Raw genomic sequence first — 13,869 nt, 5'->3', positions numbered from 1 at the left:
TTTTATTGTATTTAGAATAATAATATAAGCAATATAACCACATAATTTAATAATTATATTTATTTTAGCAGAAAAATGTAATATTATACATATGTAGTAATACTTAGAGGATTATTATTAATGTATCAATTTTTATTACATTATATGAAATTATGTACTATATAAATTTGGACAAATTTCATAAGACCATCCTCTGGATAGTAATGCACACACAGGTACAAATTATTTTCATTGTCTTTGTGCACTTCCTCCTGCAGCAGCTTCTGGATTTGTTGCAGATGACAGCAGTAGAAAGATTAATGCAGGGACAATATACATCCACTGCAAAAAAAAAAAAATAAATGAGATAGCTCATTGTGCAAAATCTGTAATACACAAATTTTTTTTGATAGAAATATGCTTACATATTTTGCAAGGAATGAACGGTTATCTTTGGTTTCTCCTCTCTCTCTTGCTTCTCGTTCTCGTTCGAGCTTTTGAATATACATAGCAGTATCTGGAATAGGACCGCCATCTGGATATCTGACCATGACATTAGTGGTCCACATATTTGTGAAAGGGTTGTCTAATATACAAGGACCTAAGGATGAAATGCTCACAGCTATCGGCTCTGCAGCACTGTCCAACCATACTGTTATAATGTCTTCTAGATCGGAACCAAGCAGATAGCACTGTAAATTGACAATATTCATTGTATGATCAGCATATCCAAATATAAAGTATAATATTCTACTAAATAAGATAAAAATCTCCACATTTTAAAATAATCTTTACTCAAAATATGCTTTAAATGTTGTCAACTATAAGCACGCTCATTACTTTATTTTCATCGATAGATCTATATCAATAATACGTGAACAGTGTCTAAAAATTTATCGAGTGATTACCGCTGGCACTGAGGTGAGGAATGTGATCTCGCTACCGGACGAGGTGCGTGCCACGGCCTTCAATCTGTACTTGCCGTCGTGTTCGGCAAGATTCTTCAGTGCGTTTATCTGGGCCGACAATAGACCGTTCTGTCCGACAACGGACGCGCCAGTACGCACGCTGGACACAGTGATGTTTCCTCGTTCCGTGAACGTGGGCACTGGATCGTCATTGAACGCGTGCCATAACCGCAATTGCAACCAGCCGTCATACTCGAGCTCGCTCTAAAATTTTGAAATTTTCATTAGCATTTATACATTCATCGAAATTTACGAACATCAGAATACTAACCCCGCGAACGAGATCCACAAAAGATATGCAGAATAGTACACTGGCGATAACGTAGGATAAATACATTTTTGCACAGATCGTAATAGATAAAAATATATTTAGGATAATTATAAAGTGACTGGCAAAGCGCCACGTTTCATTGTACGACGCTGATTTCTAAAATCGTGATGTATGCTGTTGCTATCATGTCAAATGTACCATACAGGACAGGTGCATAACACGATATTTACAGCGCTGGTTAAAATTTAAGGTTATAACAGCTGTTCTGTTTCATTTTAACACATAGCAGATATAAGACTACGGATACGTTCCATTTAACGACCGCAACGCTCACGATATCATTTCATCCTTGTTCTTCACTGAAAGTTAAACAAAGATAGATGATCGCGAGCGTTGCGAGCGTTAAGCGGAATGCGCATCGATCAAGCACTAAAATTAGAAAAAGAAACAGAGCTTTGGGAAGTCTTCTCTCTCAAATGCATATTCAATGAGCAGATAATGTTTTTGAAAATTTTTTAAAGATCTTTTTGAAAGTTTTTAAAAAATATTGAAAAACATTAAAATAAAACATTAAGTTTTCTTTTAATAATTAAAAAAATGTTTATATTTTTAATATTTATCATTCATTAATTTCTATAATATATACAATTACTCAGTAAACATCATTTGTTGCAGCAATATAACATGGAAATAACAAATAATATAACACAAATTATTTGTATGTTTTATAATTGCAATATATCATGAGTATAACAATGCAATATTACATTTTGTTATTACATCGAACATAACTGCAATGTAACATTGTTACTTTTATGATATATAACATTTTTCATATATATTATAGAATTGTGTTATTGTATAACATGATTATTTTAAAAATGTGAAATATGCATATTACAAAATAATTCAAAAATGTTTTTTTTATTGACTTTATACTGTAATATATATATATATACATATATATATATATATATATATATATATATATATATATAAAAGAATAAAAACTTATTTTTTGCTATACACATATTTTAATGTTTTTAAAAATATTTTTCACAAATTTTTTAAAACATTTTTAAAAATATTATCTGCTTATTGGGTATATTTTTCTAAAGTTTCCTAAAAGTTTTTTTCTAATGATTTGTATAAATAATGTATTAGTGTATAACGAATATTTTATTTTGAAGATAAAGTGAACAAATACATATACATATTTGATTTGCAATAGCATTTTCTATTATTTTTATTCTATTTAAAACGCAATGTGCAGTTATATAATAATTTGTATAGAAAGTCTACAAATACGATATATATATATATATATATATATTTTTTTTTTTTTTAAAGAGCCGCTCTAAATTATTAATTGCACGATAAATTGATACAAGTAGTTTTATGATAAAATCGCAATAGTTGTTTCTCCAAAATTACAATATCAATAACAATATGCATATATATATATATATATATATATATATATATATATATATATATATATGCATATTATTGCTTTTATTTAATACTTATCACATTATAGCAACTTTTTTCATACGATATAATATGATTAACACAGTGTTTTGCAATATTTATCTAAAATCCTACTTAAATTTGGCAGATTTTTGAAATACGATGTTATTTGATTAATCTTGATCCGTCAACTCCTTGTCAAAAATAAAAATGCCGAGACCTTCTCCGACTCTCTCTAAATTCGTCACGTGATCAGATATCTCTTTTATCGCATCCACTTGCTCTTGTAAAAATTCAGTCTCCAGAAAATCCATGAAATTTGCATCGTTATGCATCGAAGCAATCCCGTGTAATTCAAGTAGTTTCTGTAAAAATAAAAAAATATCAATCGTGAATAAATATGTTATATATTTTTGTAAATTAAATTATGTGAAAACAAATTGAAAACAAATTTATATTTATATAATATTAAAACGAAAAAAAAAATTGGTTTGGAGGAGCTGGGATTTGAACCCAGGACTTTCCGCATGCGAAGCGGACACTCTACCACTGAGTTACACCCCCGATTCTAACAACGTAGCTTAAAATCATGGTATTTCAAGAGATATGCGTGTATTCAGCAAACGAATCGTGATAATTAAATTAACAAATGGCACGAGAAATCCTGAAAATTGATTAGCAAGACGTACACTTGATCTTTCTTATTAACTATCGACCCATTTATCATGATAATATCGTCTTACTGATGACTCTCTAACAATATTATTAGTAATATATATAATATATATATGATTAACAATGTAAATTATTAACAATAAGATCATTATTTTTTTTATCTGCAAAGTATAATGCTTAGAATAAATATTAATTATTATCATAAATTTTATCAGATTGTTTATCAGAAATACTTGTATAAAATTATTTATTAAATATTGATCAAAAATTCATAAAATTAAAATTAAAATTAAAATTAAAATTTAACATTTTCAAGTATGTCAAAAAAGTTTATATACTGTTTTTTTTTTCTTTTAATTCTCGACGGTATCGATTACGCGCAATGACGCCGCATACACACACCTGGTTCACTTTTTTCTCCAGCTGTAGTGCCTCTGTCATAGCGTCTTTCGCGCTGTTCCAATCTCTCCTGGTCGGCGCCTGAATGTCCATCAGCACGATGTCGCCGCCTCGTTTATTTTGATAAGTCAGGAATTTCATAGCATGCTCGCGTTCCTCGTCCGAAGCTTTTTTAAAATACTTGTACAGGCCCCGTAATGCGACGTCACTCCTGTCAAAGTAGTACGCCTGTAACGAAAAGCATGTAGGATGAATCGATAAGCGAAAGACTTCGCACACGAGGATAAAATAATGTCTTAGGTTTTTTAATCCACCAAATGCATTGTATCTCTCTAAATTTCGACATTTGTTCATATAAATGCGTTTTTATTCGATTTTTGACGATGGAAATTTTATTATGACAGATTGCATGGCATGACAGATTAAAGGGGTAGTGCTGATACACGTGTGTATGTGGGTGTCTATCAGGGTGCATCAGACATAACCAATGAGAGGGAGCTTTGTAGGGTGCTTCGATCACGGGATGCCAAGGATGAAACGGGTTAAAATCCGAATCTGATCAATACACCGACTCACCATTGACAGATAGACATAACTGGCATATAACTCCAAATTGATCTGTTTGTTTATCCCGTCCTCGCATTCCTCGTGGAAGTTTTGTCGCACCAAACTCATGATTACAAATTATTACAAATTATTAGTACGGCGTAATCGTTCGCGTTTGACTAGATATGAGAAAATTTTTCGCGGAGGACTGTTAATAAATCGCGAATCGATAAGCGATCGTTTGTACGTTACGAGGGGTAACGAGTTACTTGTGCACAGTGCCGCGAGTCTCTACGGGCTTTCAAAATATTCTACGACGAAATAGTCGGAATGCAATCTATACGCAGGCGCGACTTCCCGGTGATATATCGGCAAGGAAAAATCTTCTGTCTCTCTCTCTCACTCTGGCCTTGGCTTATTGTTAATTGTAAGTTGGAACACTCGAGCAAAAACAGACGCCTCTGAATAAGGGGCACCGGTATATTATAGGCACAAAAAATGACAATATCTTTTTTAGCGCGTAGGAAAATTACGTTTTAGGTGATATGTGCATATTTAAAGTGATAACGGGAACTACAAAAATGAAATTTATCACAGAATTTATTTACGAGAATTATAATATTTTAAATATATAACTTATAACTCTATAATGTATTAATATAATAATATAATAATATATTTATTTAAATAATAATTATTTGAATATTTTATAAATATTTATCAAAATATTTTATAAATATTTTTGTGATCTTAGACAAATTTTATTATAAAATATAATAAAAATATTATAAAAATATTTATAAAAATATTTACAAAATATTGCTATTATATAAATCTTTATGATCTGTTAAATCTAAGATCATAAAAATATTCATAAACTATTTTGATAAATATTTATGAAATATTCAAATAATTATTATAAATATTTTATACATATATTTTATAAATATATTAATTGTATGCGATGTGGGAAAGATATAACAGATAAGATATAACTACAAATTTGTATGGATAGATGAATGATATGTCTGAGGAGAATGCATTTTGCAAGTTAAAAAAAAATTGGAAATATAAAAATTAAAATCATTCATACTTAAGATAACATTTTACAAGGTTTCTCCTTTTTTTTTTTTTAAATTTAAAATTTATTCTACCGCGTATACTCAAACACGCTTTTGTGTAATAATTCGCAGTAGACTTATTCTATATTTTTCAGAAATATTTTAATTATCATCAATCATAGAGAACAAATTTTTTCTTATAATTCCTTCTAATTTGCAATAATATACTTTATATATACATTTCATATAGAATACAAGATGTTATTTAAAAAATATATATGTACAAACTCAACGATAATGATAGCCGATTGTCGATTAGTCAGCTGGCGTCTCAGGTCTCAGCCTCTCAGCTGACTCTTTTGTTGTTGACGGTCACTGATGCCGCGTTATATTATGTTGCGAGTTGCGAGTCATTCTTCAAAGACAAATACATGACGTAATATAATAACTTTGATATGTTTACTACGAATCTCAATATATGCAAAAACGCACTCGTTTTCGCAGTTATGATCTTCGTTGTAACGTTTTTCTCGTCGAAAACACAAAATCGGAAAATCTGAAAAGGATTCAGTCATATGAGGTTATATCGCGAAAAATGATACGGAACAGTGTATCTTGCAAAATTATTACTATATTTGCGGTAATACTCGAAATTTCGGCTACCAGGCATTGGTATGTCACTGAAAATGGAAAAATTCAGCCGCAGGTATTTCTTTTTTCCTGTATAATTTTATAGATACAAGAAACGTTTCAATCTTTCTAAATGAACCAAGCACATTGCATTATCTTCTAATGATTTAGCATACATTTTTCATGACAGCATGATAGTGTTTTTGATATGCGTCGGCCCTACGACCTTCTGGCGTTTTTGGAACAGGAAAAACGCAGAGAAACAGCCAATGCTATATATAAGAAAATTTCAAGGAAGGAAGTGTCCATAGATAATCAATTTGTTAGTTTAGGCATGGCTGATACAGAAAATTCTAATTCGGATTGTTTTTTATGGGACAAATCATTGGCTAATGTCAATATACATGCTAGTATAATAATCGATTACACACTTAGAGATGGGATAGAGTAAGTAATTATTAGTATATTATATATCTATATATAAAATATTTAAATAAATTTAAAGAATTATTTACAATTTGATACTTAAAATAAAACTTTTTGTTACAGCCAAAATGATTATATGTTATATAATGTAGTGGCTAATGATAAACAAACAATTCCAGACTGTCAAAACACATTTCCATTAGATTTTAATATCTATACATTCGAACATCTTAAAGTACGTGACATATTATTCTTTACACAAAGATTGCATTATACAATAATATGTCTGTATATTATTTTTTAATTTTTTTATCAGGCAATGCAGAATCGAAAGAATCTTACCCAATACGAAGAACTTGAATTAATGAAGTATCTACCACCGAGTACTGATCTCAATGAATTTGGTCATCAACTCGCCTATAGCTTATCTCGCAATAAGACTTCCTGGGTATATTTGAATCTAGCATCAATTTATTGGCGGATTAAAGGAAATGCTCACAATGCTTTAGAGTGCAGTCGTAGAGCTATTGTTTGCGCTCCAAGGTAATATAATAAGAAACTCACCCTTAGGGGATACTAGAGAAAAGAGTCGCCGGAAGACTGCTGTATTATTTCAAACTGATCTCGTAACGAAAGCATTGTACGTGATTAAGGCAATATCGCGATATTCCTCTTCTGACTACTGCCGGCATTTTGCACGCTGCGAAATATTCTGGCGAAGCCGCGATTATTTTACACGCAGCGATAGATCATAATCCGATAGAGAGCTACCATCATCTAGCGTTGGGCCATATTTATACGTCTCTCGGTGATTTCGAACGATCTACAGCGTGCTATGATAACTGTTTGAAATTAGCGCCTGAAACGAGAGAGGCTGAACAGATGAAATACGCTATATTATGCCATAATTTATTGGAAACGTCTTTATTATTATTTGATCAGTAAGTTAATGTTGTCGTTTTTAATTTAAAATAAATGTGTATGTGTACTGTGTATGTGATATTTATTATACAATTACTACAGCCGCTTGCAGAATGTACTGTCAGAAATACACGCATATCATGATTGGAAGGAAGAATGGTTCAAGCTTTACGAGCATATGTTATGGGAGCAAAATATTAAATCCACCACCAGGGAAATTAAACTCGCTTTAGCGCGAGAGCAGAATCTACATGTCCTCGCGATAAATCCAGTCGAAAAGTCAATTCATAATATTGATAATAACATTGTATTGTCTTACATGGATTTGGGAGATAGGATAAAACTAGCTGAGAACATGCTGCAAAATGTTCATGGTAGTCTACATTTGTTAAAAAATCTGCAAAATCAAGTAAAAGAACGCAGTAATCATATCACAAAAGGTATTTTTGGAAGAAATATAGATTATGAAATATATTTCATGCTAATGTTAAAATTTATTTAATATTACTACAGACATGACAACAGAAATAAGTGTGGAATATGATCATATGTTTGTATCACCAACAAAATATCCAAAGTATCACAATGTAGAAATCAAGAAAGGAAATGAGGCTTTTGAAGCTGATTATTGGCCAAAGATTTCTGATTGCGATGGTTCCATGCTAACGTTTGGAGATGGAAAACAATACCTACCTATTTATTTGTCGCCTGAAAACAAAGGATATGCGTAAGTGGACTTCAAAGTGTACTTATATATATTGTGCCACATTGCAGTGCATTAATAGTATATATTTTCTTCTATAATACTAGAATACATTTGTTTGTAAACGAATTGATTGATATTGAATCATGGAAGAAGCATCCATTACCATGGCATCCACCAATATGTCAAGCACCTAAATCATTTAATAAAAAATATATTACACATACGCTGCTAGATGCGACTGTGCAGCAACATTCGTCGGACGCTTCTCTGAAACCATTTTTACAAAATTTAGTTCCAACTGCGGACTTTGCGGAAATTGGTCAAAGAATTTTAACAGCAACAAAGGCGGTAATGTTATTTATCTTTTTATTATTATACATAGCATAAAATTATTATATTTTTGATTATAAAATTTAACTGTGTATCAATCTCAAATCAGAAAGTAGCAGCATCATGGGTATTGTCAATACTTGCATCTCTATATTGGAGAATAGTTGGGAAACCTCGTTTAGCCTTGGATTGTCTTCAGTTAGCATTAGATGATGTTCCTAAAGAATTCAAGGATGTACCTTTTGTTAGTATAGCTTCAATCTATCACAAAGTGGGCTTAATTGATGATGCTGTAAGAATTACAAATGAAGCTTTGGAAATTAACACTGTAGAGGTATGTATAAAAAATGTAATTAAATTTTGTACCATAAAGAGAGCATTTTTACTATATGAACAATATGTTTATATTTAAAAAAAACTTGTTTTTATATATTGACCAAATAAAGAAAAATTATTAACAATAATTGATATATATGTTTCAGCCAATGACTAATTTTTTACTTGGTATATTATTGAATATAAAAGGAAATTATACAGGAGCTATACATTACTTGAAACAGTCGTTAAGAGTGGATTCAAACTTATATGATGGTAGGGCCTTAATGTTATTGAAGACATTGACCTGTCGTGAAAAATTTAATGCTGTTACAGGTAATCAAGCAAGTATGTTTAAGTATATATAATTACGATTGTTTTATTGCTATTATAAAAAAAAATTACTATATAACTATATACTATTATTAGATTTGACACACATTTTATAACACTTAATACAATCTTCTATATGACAATTCATTAATTTTATTTTGAGTTTTTGTTGAGTTATCTTGAATCTTGTCTTGTACAGGTTTTGTAAAGTATATATATATGTATAAATCATCTTATATATATATATATATATATATATATATATATATATATATATATATATATATATAGAGCGAGAATAAGAAAATATATAGATTTATGTGTGTAAATAGTTTCTTAATCATATTTTTAATGAAAAATTCTTAATTAAAATTTTTATTTCTTTTACTTATATCTACATTTATATTTGCATTACATATTTTTTCAATTGGTTAATTTTGTTCACTATCAATAGTACTATGTTTTAAAAATGCAGGTTATTGTGATGAATAATGACAAATATTATCATAACCATAGGCTGTGAGAAAGGAATTAATTCACCAAAACATTTTATGAACCTGCCTTCTGTATTACTTACTAAATACAATTTGCAAGCAAGTGATACACTTTTGCGCAAACAACAAGCCAAGAACTGTAAACATATTAAATATGCTTCAACAAAGACTGAAGAAATAGGTGTGTATTTTCGCACGTGTATTTTAAAAATAGACATTGTGCTTTTATACTATGTATTTTTTATTTCACACAAATTTAAATTTATGTTTGTTTTTGCTTGAAGTAAATAAAATATAATTTTGCTTTTAATTATGCATTTTTATGTTGTAACCTTGTCTTATTTTTGCTGTTTTTTTTCCTTGTATAATAGTATGTAATAAAGATTATATTCTTATTTATATATGTCTTCTTTATTATTTTATCTGCTATAGATGTCATATAATGATTGATTTAAATTATTATATTTGATATATTGTAAGTTTTAATATTGAAATTTCTTAATGAAACAAATACTTTTTGTTTCTTTAGAAATAATGTATAAATTTTCTCTTTTTTACTATATTTTGATCAATAGTTAAAAAAATATTATTGTAGGGACATATTGCTGGAATAATCACAAAATTGAATTAGTAGATGTATCGTATTATAATAAAAAAGAAAATATGCGTCAAGATCTTATATCTTCATTATTGCTTCCCAATAGCGCAACTAAACTACATGAACCACATATAGATATGAGCCGAATTTCAGACGATGTAAGCAAATGATGCAAATAGTAGAGAAATAATTAAAACAGATAATATTATAATATTATATATATATATATATATATATATATATATATATATATATATATATATTATACATAATATAAATATAATGTTCCATATTATTTTACGCACTTAATTTACAAATTCTTCACGCGAATTTATTAAATCTATACGAACAATGTGAAATAATTTATATAAAATAATTTTTATATCAAAGAACATGCGATTACACTCATATACCGATTGGACATTTGGTAAAATGTCTGACAATCAAAAAGAATCGTATTACCCAAATAAGGATGAATGTGATGAGCTTAAATATGAGGATTGGGCTGCTTCTCTATTTGTATTTCATGAATTTATACGACGAAATATGACGTACGTAGTCGGAAAAGTATGAGAAAATTCACACATAGATATAGTAAGCTCCTATATAATATAGAATGTATTTCTATAGTATGGATTCGTATAAAATTTGTGGTACAAAAATTGCGATAGTATTTTGTATAATACGATAAATAAATTTCAAATTTTTAATTTCTATGTTTAAATTTTATTTCAATTTAATACTTCGATTATATTTTGGATTACATAATAAAAAAATTCTGTTAAATCTTTTCATGTTTTTTTTTAAATAATAGAATAAACATTTCATTGTTATAATTAAAATTTTTTTTTTTTTTTTTAATATTGTATGTTGGAAATTTATATAACTCATTAGTATCTTACAACACAGAATCTATCCCCCATTATACGAGACTCTATCGCACAAAAATTATTTTTAAAAATTGACATTCTGATTTCAGCGTCGAAAATGAGATTAAATCATTGGACGATGATATTCCGATTTTACAACCGATATGCGACAAAGGTAATTCTGAAATGAATCGTGTAACCGAAATGGTGCAATTTTCGCAGTCACTACAAGACAAAACTGAACTCGATATGGCCGAATGGCTAATGATGATAACTGGAACGCAGAGTGACACTTTGCAAGGACTCGGAACCAAAATTGCATTTGCATTGCAAAAGGTAATCAATCAAATATTATAATCATATTTTCGTTTTTATATTCATGTATAATATCGTATTGTCTCGAATTAGCATTGTGCTTCTTGGACTTTGGCGATAGCTGCATCATTTTATTGGCGCACGGCAGGTGATAGTCGCAAAGCATTGGATTGTATATGGCAAAGCCTAGAAAACACTCCAAAAGATATGCAAGATATACTTCTCGTAAATCTGGCCTCTTTCCTCAATTCGCAGAATTATTTCTACGAGGCCCTCGAAGTCACTCAGATAGCACTTTCAATTGGTCCGGATTTTATAATAAATCATTATGTTCTCGCTAATCTTTATGCTGCTTTGGTAAATTAAATATTTCACCAAATATAAATTATATTTGTACAATAAACTAAAAAATCGATTGATATACTTATTCTTACAGGGTGATTTTGAGACTGCTGCAAGTTTTTACAAGTCCTCCCTTGAGCTCGATCCAAATTTCGAACCTGCAATTACGAGGTTGCGAGTGATATTATGTTTCTTGTTATTTGAAGACAAAAGATCCGCGATGGATGAAATACTGCGCAATATTTTGTAAAATCGTCTTCTGCAAAAAACATTAATGCAAAGAAATTAGACGAATTGTTAAAAGTGCCTTTTTACATTATCAATATGGAACATAGGAAACAATACAAAACAATACAAGACAATTGCTTTTGTCTTGTCATAGATTATGTGTAACTATAGACTATTATGTTTAACATTCTAATTTAAGATTAAAGATATAATAATGTTTTTAACAGACACGTTAAATTATTTAAAAAATTTAAAGTTGAATAATATAAATTTCCAATGAATCTCTTTGAATGAATCATTGGACTTCACACAACGTGCACACAATGTCATGTATATTTTGGTGTATAGAATAAAAAACAACGAACAAATTTTTTAGATATATTAATTATTTAATTATTTATTTATAAATGTTGTATTTATTCTTATAGTTGCCACAATTTCTCTTTGTTCATCAAATATGTGTAATATATGTTACTAATGTGAAAAATCTAAATAAAATAAAAATTTTGAAAAATTCTTTTTTGTTGATTTATATTAGAACTGTCTGACTTTGCGAATATGTAAAGGGAATAATAGCGAATTATTATTTGCTTGCGAGTTTAGACAGTTACTTACTTACAGTCATGTCACCAACAATCGGTCATATCAGTAGCTCAACCTATGGACTACAGAATTCTTTTACTAAACGAATATTCAGTTGCGAATCTTTTACAATATCTCGTCGATGAGGCATGCAAAATCGCCATGTTGATAAAGTTATACAGATAAGTTATCGGCGGAATGTGATAAAAGAGCCGCATAGATCTGTAACAGAAATAATCAATGTTGAAATATATGTTCCAATTAATTATTAATTCCTTTCACGCACTTTTTATATAATATACTCACATTGATAATAAATATTAATATTATAAATATTTTTATCAAAAAAATAAATGTAATTGTCGCTTACACAAATCTTCAACGCAAATCAAGAAATTTTATTTGCAAATATAATTAATTAATGAGCAGAAATATACTATATTAAAATAACAAAAATCCTATTTTTTAGTTTTAAATAAGTAAGAAATTTGACGTTTTTAAAAATCTTTTATCAGCTAAAGATTATATATTCAGATCTTTTGCTTACATTAATTTAAAATTTCAGTAGAAGAAACCAGTTTACAACAGACATTGCATTCAATAACACATAAAATTTTATTTTTATGATACAACTATTTACTTAATATACTTTTTATACGCTGTATTTTATTTTTATATATTACAATCACTTATCCAACAATTCCGCAAAAGAACAAATAATGTATCTTTCACGATAACGCAAATAATGATATCTTAACACTTAATATTTTTACTGTAAGAACAACACTTTCGTCTCTTTTTCCTTCCCGCGATGGTTTCCAGCATCGAAAAGTGATGTGCTATGGAAGCCCCATAATAGTCGCTGTCACACGCACAAGAGTGTTATCTCTAATCTTGTGCAGTGGCCAGCAGCTGCACTGGGGTCCAACTTTACCCCGCATTGCATCTTACAATTATTCTAGTCATTATTGTATTCAATTGGAAGTCAATCCGCATATCTAGACTCATATAAATTGTTTCGTGCATTAGGCCTGATGTTCCTTAAAGGAACGCAAAAACGCAAAGCAAGTTTAATTTTAGCGGTTATCAATGTTACATTATTCTATTAACGATAAGATTGAGAAAAAATTATGCTTTTTACTTAAAACTATGGCCTATATTTGTTAAATACATGATAAAGTATAGACAAGATTTAGAAAACATATTGATTTTTTTCTTACTTATAGTTTAGTTTGCTGAATGATTTACTTGCACATATTTTTTTCTGCAGTTTCCATAAGATAGTAAAAAAAAAGTGCCCATGTTGTTTCCTTCAAGAAGTAAATGATTTCAACATCTCGAAATTTATTTTTTATTTGAATTTCTATATTTTATTTCTAAGTATAAATAATTTATGTTACTGATTAAAATA

General features: G+C 29.1%; 3 protein-coding genes and 1 non-coding gene across 7 annotated transcripts; 1 reads left to right on the top strand and 3 right to left on the bottom strand.

Moving 5' to 3' along the window:
* Positions 1-42: 42 nt before the first annotated feature.
* Positions 43-1,508, bottom strand: LOC126848587 (ER membrane protein complex subunit 10). The gene is made up of 4 exons (XM_050589575.1): positions 1,219-1,508; positions 888-1,151; positions 405-671; positions 43-321 (listed from the first exon to the last, which is right to left on the bottom strand). The coding sequence occupies exons 1-4, from the start codon at positions 1,282-1,284 to the stop codon at positions 229-231; spliced, it is 690 nt and encodes a 229-aa protein (XP_050445532.1). The 5' UTR covers positions 1,285-1,508; the 3' UTR covers positions 43-228.
* Positions 1,509-2,706: 1,198 nt separating this feature from the next.
* Positions 2,707-4,442, bottom strand: LOC126848595 (soma ferritin-like). Its single transcript, XM_050589588.1, has 3 exons — positions 4,339-4,442; positions 3,766-3,990; positions 2,707-3,053 (listed from the first exon to the last, which is right to left on the bottom strand). The coding sequence occupies exons 1-3, from the start codon at positions 4,435-4,437 to the stop codon at positions 2,862-2,864; spliced, it is 516 nt and encodes a 171-aa protein (XP_050445545.1). The 5' UTR covers positions 4,438-4,442; the 3' UTR covers positions 2,707-2,861.
* Trnaa-cgc (transfer RNA alanine (anticodon CGC)) lies at positions 3,181-3,252 on the bottom strand. The gene has a single exon. It is a non-coding gene; the product is annotated as a tRNA-Ala (tRNA).
* Positions 4,443-4,697: 255 nt separating the features above from the next.
* Positions 4,698-12,243, top strand: LOC126848553 (tetratricopeptide repeat protein 17-like). 4 transcript variants are annotated; one of them, XM_050589521.1, is made up of 17 exons: positions 4,698-4,735; positions 5,874-6,075; positions 6,190-6,446; positions 6,549-6,660; positions 6,742-6,968; positions 7,079-7,366; positions 7,449-7,786; positions 7,860-8,073; positions 8,157-8,400; positions 8,492-8,716; positions 8,865-9,045; positions 9,547-9,705; positions 10,120-10,280; positions 10,513-10,673; positions 11,102-11,327; positions 11,400-11,663; positions 11,743-12,243. In XM_050589521.1, the coding sequence occupies exons 2-17, from the start codon at positions 5,965-5,967 to the stop codon at positions 11,896-11,898; spliced, it is 3,324 nt and encodes a 1,107-aa protein (XP_050445478.1). In that variant the 5' UTR covers positions 4,698-4,735; positions 5,874-5,964; the 3' UTR covers positions 11,899-12,243. The 4 variants fall into 4 exon arrangements, with proteins under 4 accessions (XP_050445478.1, XP_050445476.1, XP_050445477.1 ...); XM_050589522.1 differs by lacking the exon at positions 4,698-4,735 and adding an exon at positions 5,669-5,805; XM_050589519.1 differs by lacking the exon at positions 4,698-4,735 and having other exon boundaries at positions 5,667-6,075.
* Positions 12,244-13,869: the final 1,626 nt, after the last annotated feature.

Source organism: Cataglyphis hispanica, chromosome 4 (assembly GCF_021464435.1).
Source record: "Cataglyphis hispanica isolate Lineage 1 chromosome 4, ULB_Chis1_1.0, whole genome shotgun sequence".
NCBI classification, from domain to species: Eukaryota; Metazoa; Arthropoda; class Insecta; order Hymenoptera; family Formicidae; genus Cataglyphis; species Cataglyphis hispanica.
This window is presented reverse-complemented; position numbering and strand designations above follow the sequence as displayed.

Excerpts from the sequence above, each read along its gene's own strand:
- LOC126848553 (XM_050589519.1), top strand. The coding sequence starts at position 5,848 with ATGCAAAAACGCACTCGTTTTCGCAGTTATGATCTTCGTTGTAACGTT. Across the intron at positions 6,661-6,741 it reads ATACATTCGAACATCTTAAA|GCAATGCAGAATCGAAAGAA; the intron begins GTACGTGACATA and ends TTTTTTTATCAG. Across the intron at positions 8,401-8,491 it reads TTTTAACAGCAACAAAGGCG|AAAGTAGCAGCATCATGGGT; the intron begins GTAATGTTATTT and ends ATCTCAAATCAG.
- LOC126848595 (XM_050589588.1), bottom strand. The coding sequence starts at position 4,437 with ATGAGTTTGGTGCGACAAAACTTCCACGAGGAATGCGAGGACGGGATA. Across the intron at positions 3,991-4,338 it reads GTTATGTCTATCTGTCAATG|GCGTACTACTTTGACAGGAG; the intron begins GTGAGTCGGTGT and ends TTTTCGTTACAG. Across the intron at positions 3,054-3,765 it reads TGGAGAAAAAAGTGAACCAG|AAACTACTTGAATTACACGG; the intron begins GTGTGTGTATGC and ends TTATTTTTACAG.
- LOC126848587 (XM_050589575.1), bottom strand. The coding sequence starts at position 1,284 with ATGTATTTATCCTACGTTATCGCCAGTGTACTATTCTGCATATCTTTT. Across the intron at positions 1,152-1,218 it reads TTGTGGATCTCGTTCGCGGG|AGCGAGCTCGAGTATGACGG; the intron begins GTTAGTATTCTG and ends TCAAAATTTTAG. Across the intron at positions 322-404 it reads GTTCATTCCTTGCAAAATAT|TGGATGTATATTGTCCCTGC; the intron begins GTAAGCATATTT and ends TTTTTTTTGCAG.